Source organism: Corvus kubaryi, unplaced genomic scaffold, assembly GCF_017639235.1.
Source record: "Corvus kubaryi isolate FWS band 111438036 unplaced genomic scaffold, C.kubaryi_AGA036_p1.0 37398, whole genome shotgun sequence".
In the NCBI taxonomy this organism is placed as follows: Eukaryota; Metazoa; Chordata; class Aves; order Passeriformes; family Corvidae; genus Corvus; species Corvus kubaryi.
Window position 1 is genome coordinate 4,796,281 of NW_024581137.1, and position 7,208 is coordinate 4,803,488.

The 7,208-nt window shown below is 42.2% G+C and overlaps 1 protein-coding gene across 3 annotated transcripts in view; it reads right to left on the minus strand.

Moving 5' to 3' along the window:
- VPS41 (VPS41 subunit of HOPS complex) overlaps positions 1-6,732 on the minus strand; it is a 114,305-nt gene extending 107,573 nt beyond the window's left edge. For 2 of the 3 annotated variants that reach the window (XM_042042890.1, XM_042042888.1), the window contains exons 1-2: positions 6,656-6,700; positions 2,877-2,915 (exon numbers count right to left, since the gene is read on the minus strand). In XM_042042890.1, coding sequence (XP_041898824.1) covers positions 2,877-2,915; positions 6,656-6,685 — 69 coding nt within the window. In that variant the 5' untranslated portion in view covers positions 6,686-6,700. Of the gene's footprint in view, positions 1-2,876; positions 2,916-6,655 lie in introns of all 3 variants that reach the window. The other variant, XM_042042889.1, reaches the window with a different exon arrangement.
- Positions 6,733-7,208: the final 476 nt, after the last annotated feature.

Below are 7,208 nucleotides of genomic sequence, written 5' to 3' on the forward strand. Positions count from 1 at the left end.
ATTAATGTATATTTGATTCTTTGCTAAGATAATAGCACAGAAGTGTAAAAACATCAGGGGGAAAAAAAAAAATCCATATTTTGTTTAGACATCCAGTTCGGACAGGGGCATAGTTTACACAAAATCAGAAATTTTATTATTGCATTCCTCCATAATACAAAACATATCTGTGATCGAAGTTGGATATGTGTCATGTGCCCTCTGGAATCATTAGTAACAATATGTTGTGGTGAGCCATGGCTCTTGCCAGGGTGTCCCAGGCCCCGCTGGACAAAAGGTCCAGTGGTTTAATTCTCATGAGGTCCAGGTATCCTAAGATAGCTGCCCGCCACAACATAGACACCCTCAGGCTGTCTGGCAAGAAAGTTCATTGGCCAAGGTGGGAAAGATGTGACACCCTGCACGTTTGCAATGACCACGCTCTCCCCTTCCTTGGTTTCCACATCACTCTGTCATTGGCCCATGCTCACCCTCTCCGCCTACCTCTCTCCCCATTGGTATGTATCCCCGCCTATGTAACTCCCCTTGTCTGTTCTGTTATTGGATGTTTTATGATTGCTCTGCCCTGAGCAGTGGGGTAAAAAAACCCCTGCCAGAGATTTTTCTTTGCGCTTCTCGACCCTTCTTTTCCGGGCTCCAATAAACCCGGTTCCTGTTCCCCTGAGAAGAGTCCCTCATTGCTTCGTCTCTCCTTGCGCCTTTTTCATCGGTGGCTAAAGCGAGCCTTGCTTGGACCTCGCTTAAACTCCCACTCTTGCTCGGCACCCGTCCTCTGCTGCTGTGGCAGGCAAGGCTATTGCCTGGTTCTCGGCCCATGAGCTAGCCACCTGGCCAGCATCGCGGCAACAATATTCAATTTTATATGAAGAATTTAAATTTAATTAATTGCAAGAGTAATTGTATGTGTAAAAAATTTTAGTACTATGGTAAGATGTCTATGAAGACCATGCCATAAATACAATATTTTTTAATGGCTAAAACTAAACACAGGCTGAAAGAATTAAGAGTCTGATTCTAGAACCACCACCATAAAATCCATCCCTGATTATTCAAACTATAGGCCACCCAAAAGAAATAATTATAATTTTATGATCACAAGAGCTAGGAGTGAAGCTGTCAGTTTGATCTTAGTTCTGACCATACTTAATATAAGCAAGCACTCAGAACATTTACACTTTGTGCTTTTACCATTTTGGTTTTATCTAAACAATCATTAGAAATAGTCTAATCAGTTTAATTCTATTAACTATTTACTGATCAAGATACTACAGACTAGACTTAATACTCAAAGACGACTAATGCAAAGCATTTTCACAGACATTAGAATGACAGTTGTTCTTTAGACCAAACGTCTTCATTCTTAATACATAAATTTCCTTTTCACTTCTCTCTGCATGTGAAATTAACATTAAAAACAGACATCAACTTTAACGTAAGTCTAGTTGAAATTTTAGGACTTTCAATTCTGTGAAAGATACATGATGCCTATTTTTCCTTAAGGTAAAAAACAGTAAACCCCCACCAACCTGGCAACCTGATTAATTCTGCTGTAAATACTGATTTACTACCAGCTGAAATCTTGAAAGGCCATTAAAAGTGCCAGTTTTTCATTGCAATAGGCTTGAAGAAAAAAAAAATCACCTCAGTAGGTAAGTATCTGTGTTCACTATCCTGTGAATGTCAAGCCTTGAGAGGATTACTATTCTACTAAGTACTGAGTCGTTGCCCAGTGATTGTTTATCTGCACTTCACATCACAAAGCACTATTCAGAATGAAAGCATTTCACACTGGGCAAAAAAAGTCTGGTCCCGGTAGCTGTTCCACAGAGCAATGTTAAAGGGCCAAAAAAACCCCTGCTTCTCACCAGTATTGTCGTTCAGTGCCACTGAAGACAATCACTCAATGGAAGAAAGAAAACAATCATCTCACAAGAAGCAAAGCCACCTTCCACTGCAAAAAGATTTTTTCAGAATCCACCACTACAGTCTCTGCAGTATCTACTGTCACAGAAATTGGGATTTCTGTCTGCTTAATGCTTAAACCCAGATCTCAAGCATGGAGATTTGTCCCTAGGTAAAAACCAGAAAATCTTCCTAATAGCAAGGCTATTAAAGTTTTATAAGTCTATGAGCTATTCTGACTTAGATACATAATGGGTGAAAACACTCAAGGTAATAACCTTCTCTGTGTCCTCTGTTCTTGCTGGTGGGCCACAACTGAAGTTGCTCAGACACCTCTATTTCTTCCTTCCTGTAGCTATCCTAGACCACCCTGATGTCAATTGGGTCTTTCAGATCTTTTATGGTTCCTCCAGTGATGACAGGTTTGGAGTTAGTACATTACTGTTCAGGGACAAACTCTTGAACTCTCTCTAGCTCCCTTCCTCTCTTCACCCCCAGCCCCCTTTTCCCATCACCTACAGCAGTGTAGGCAGACCTCTCCAGAACAGGAGACGATTAGTGACAAAACATCATCTCAAGAACAGAGAGTCTATGGGACATGATTAAGTCTAGACTGTGAAGCTATTAAAATACCAAAGTAATTACCTGAATGTAGTATTACTGCTTATATAATTAGACTCACATTTTCATTTTATTGAAACAGAAGCACATATACTTGAATTTGTCTCTCAACATAATTCATTTTACTATAATGGGGTGATTGTGGGGCTTTTTTAAATATAAAGAAGCTTCTAATAGCAATTCACAGCTTCTTTTTAATAATTTAAATGCAGATTAACAATCCTTGCTACATAATACTGGCCAAACTTCTAAAAACAACCAGTGAAGTAGTGTTTTTCACTCCATATTGACAAAAAACTAGCACTGACCGCACTGACACAGATTCGAGTGTGAAACATTTTAAGAAGAGTTACCTCAGATTCATCTGTTGATTCCTCATTAGACCTGGTTTCCTGAAAAGGACACAACAAACAAAGGAGTAAATAACTAAGTACATACACAACTGAGCAGTATTTCCCTTTAAAAAGTACTTTTAAACCCTTATTAAGAAATGAAAGACAAAGCAGAAGCACCTCAGACTCATGACAATCTTCGCCATTCATACCCGATTTGTGCTTGCACTTGCATTTGAGTGCCACACTGATACTCAGGAGCAGCAGGGACACTGTTGTCAGTTACCCTAAAAGAGAGTGACTGGATCATCTGAGAATCTGTCCCTGTGATAGCTTCCCCTCTTCCAGAAGCAGTAGCAAATTTTCCAAAGAAACTGCCCAGATCTTGACTTCCATGGCAGAACAGCATTCTCCAGTTATCCACAAACCAGCTTTACTATTCAACTATTTAGCTGTTAATAGGCTTATTTTAAACTTATATAATTTCAAACCATTTTCCATAGAAATCCAGCATTCAATGACTTTCTCCTCCTCATCCCATGTTAACACAAGATGTGGCTTTCTCCTGCCTTTCAAACAACTGTACCTTTAAAACATCTCTCTCTGGCAAGATAATGATTCTTTCTACCCTACAAAAAAAATTTTGTAAGTCAACTCCTGCTCATCTCTCATCTGTCCACTGAGAAAATCTGCTGATGCAATGCCTCCTCAAAGAAGTCAGCAAAACGAAGATTTACTTAACGTATTTATCTTTATCAATAGCAATAAAGGATTACAACTAATACACTGGCAGTGAATGTAAGCATTTTAACAATAAAATATGATATAAACAAAGAACAAGCAAGAGAGAAGCCAGAATTTCAAATCTTATGGAGTATTTGAAGAGTAAGATAAATAGGTACAGAATTCCACCAGAGAAGACAAAAAAAAAAAAAAATTTACACCCTTACCAACAGCTTAGAGAAAAATGGAAAAGGAAAAAAAATTAATGCACTGACAACCAGTGTAATTTTTTCTCACATTTATTTATTTTCCATGCTTTTATAAAATGCACTTATTGTGACCTGTTCACCAAAAGCAAAGGCTTCCTTTTCATTAGTGGAGGCTCACATTGATGCCCATAATGACCATCACAGCAGATGGGAGAGAAGCAAAGCAGCGCTTCTACCTGCTACTGGAAGCTTAGTGCAAGGTGTTACCACAATTACTGTCACGTGTTTCTTCCATTTTACTCACTACAGATAGGCCCACCTCTAAAACACACATCCCATAGAAGGGTTATCATTGTAGTCTGTACTTGTGACATGAGTTGGGAAACTGCAAGTAGAAAGTACATGGGAATCAAGGGAAGATGGAGTAAAATCCTGGCATCCTTTGAAGTTTAGGTTTGACTTTGCAAGCACAACTGTTTGTCTGTCAGTCTCCCAGTCTCTAATCACAAGCTGCTGTAACTTTTCAGGAAATTACAGTTTGTTACATAGAATCTTTGTGCATCTTAAACTCTACTTAACAACAACCAAGTGAGAACAGAACTAAAACATTGTGGTGTAATATTGCCAGTTGATTGGATGAGCTAGAACAACACACAAAGTCCAATGCAAAGTATCATCAAATTCCTAATAAAAACCTTATTTTCTCTCCTGAATACCAAAAGCTACCTACTCAACTCCTTACTAAATCAAAATTAATAGCACTACCGTTATGATATTTTGATATAATTCACATAGTTTGGAAAAAAAAGCTCTCCCAAACAAAGGAATTAAAGGAAGTGACATTTCCGCTGGTATACATGAGACTTTCTAGTGCAGCTACACCACCTACATCTGCCCCTCATGGTCCAATATCTTTGGCTGTCTAGAACAGGAAGTTACTTTCAGGATGAGCTCACTATCTAACACTATGCAGACAGACAGACACACGTGCAGGGTGGAGTTAACAGCTCACTTACTGAGACAGCAGCCGGTCCTCACACCCACCTGAGCCACTTAACTGAGCTCCATGTGCAAAGGCATCCCTACTGACATACAAAATTAAGGCATGCCAGAAGTTGATTCCAATAATCAGGCCATGTGAACTAAGAAAATATCAATCTATTTTTATTTACGACATCTACCCTGGCCCTGTATTCACAAGGCACCGCAACCCCAGATACTAAATTTCACAAATGGCATACAAACACAAATGCTTCATGGCCTTTATGTTTTACTGCAGAAAATAACATGCAAAAATTCAGAGGGAGCCTTGGCTTAGGAAACCAATACAGAAACTGTATTTGTTCCCTGACAAGAACTTAGCTGAAGGTGCTCAGAATTGATAGTTACCTAATAACTCACTTTGCTAGCAGCTTACTATGAAAAGCTTTTTGCCTGAGTTTTCCCACTTGCTTAGGCAAACTGGAACAGTAAACTGTAGTTATGATTGCCCTGGGTTTTGTTAGGTTCCTTTCCCTTCCCTCCAAATGCATGAACTGAGAGGATTATCCTCCACATCCACTTTTTAGGAGCCTTGTAACTGTGGAAAGGAAATCCCTAAAGAGGGATTTGTAGACAAGTAGAATCCAAAATCGTGTAGGAATAGCAGTCACTGCTGGGTCTCAGACTTTAGGGGAAAATCAGCAGTATACTTCAGCCAGCTGACAAATGCTGTTGCTTAAGTAGCCAAAGAATGCAGGAAGGGAACACAGATGAGGAAACCATAGAAATGTGAAGTAATCTCTCACCATTATAATCTTTCACTTAACAGATCCAACATAACTTCTCAAAAAATTCTTAAGCAGGCTTTCCAGTTTGGTGGGTATGGGGTTTTCCCTTCCTTTGCTTTTACAAACATCAAATGTAATATAGTACATGTTTAGGCCCATAACTTAAACCTGACAGAAGGTGAAAGCCACAAAACTTGAGTTTTAAAGAAACACATGCACAACACACAGATCTCTTTCAGTAGAGGTGTGCATGCTGCCCACAGGAAATAGACTGAAATGAGTAAGGTAACTCTCCTATCATAGTCCAAAGAGAGCAAAACACAGGCTGTCAGAGTTTGTTTTATCCTTCCAAAGGCTGCCACAGTTACAAACTCACCAATCCTGGGAAAAAAAGCCTCCCCCAAGGAAGCCAAGCCCTCCCAACAAACCTCTGTCAGCAGGGAAGGTGGAAACCAGATGCCAATCTCTAACTTTTGCCAGTTACCTTGAAGTAATTCTAAGACTCTCCCACTTCTAGGCATGCAAGACAGAGAAAGATCGCATAGCTCAGCTGTCTGTCCAAATGCTGGCTCAGCAAAGAAACACTTAGAAAGTACCTGAAAGGGCCAGGAAGTGCATTTTTGCTTTATTTTTTTTTTTCTTGGGAAGGAGCAACCTAGGGACGGGGAGCTATAGGAGAACATCCGATTTAGGGAACAACAGCAAGAAACTCCTCAAGTTTTGTCTCAGAAAAAAATCCCCTTGTTGAGATGAACTTGGTCATGTCTCCTATGTCCCTCCGTAGAGAGAACCTCCAGCTCTTTAATCCTGGCTCCACAGAGGTGCCATATGCACTTCTAAACCCACGCTCCCGGCCAGACCCAGGTTCCCCTGCCTCCATCTTCCCTCCTCCGCCCCGGCGCAGCGAGACTGTCCCGAAGGCTGTCCGAGGCTGTCGCCGCCGGCCCCGCACCCCGCAGGGCTGGCTGCCGGTCTCTTCCCCCTGGCATAGGCACTGTCCCTCCGCCCCTCCACTCCCATGTGCCCCCAGCCCGGCCCCACGCTTCGGCCGTCCCGCTCTAAGCCCCGCTGCTCGGCGCTGCGGCCACAGTGCACTGACACTCTCTACCTTCTCCTCGGCTTCCGCCATGGCGCGGACAGGCAGCTGTCATGTGAGAAGCAGGAAGCCGGCGAGGCACTCTGGGAAATGTAGTTTCGGAGGGAAAGGATTTCGCCGCCCCCCCCCCCCCCCCCCTTTTTTTTTCCCGTTCTCAGCCCGGCTGAGGTATGGTGACGATGCCGTACAAAACGGAGGGCAGACGCAAGTTGCCTCTCCGCCCTCCTTAGCTGCGAGATGCTTTTTAAAGCTGAAATCCATGATTCTTTCAGGGAGATCAGCATGATCTCCCAGCTCCATGGTACGCCCAGCTGTGATAAGGCTGAAGGTAGCCACTGCAGTGCTTGGTGAGCTACCCCTAATTAGCGAGGGTTCGGGTGTAGCTGAAGCCCAGAGCCACTGGCAGCCTGCCTGCTGCCACTGTTGTGCACAGCACTGCCAGTGCTCCCGGATCAGGCCTTTTTACTGTCATCCCTCTGAGCAGCACCTGGTCGAGCGCAGCTCCAGTTTCCATTAGATCCTACATGTAGCAGCTTCTGTCCTCTTTGTCCTTTTT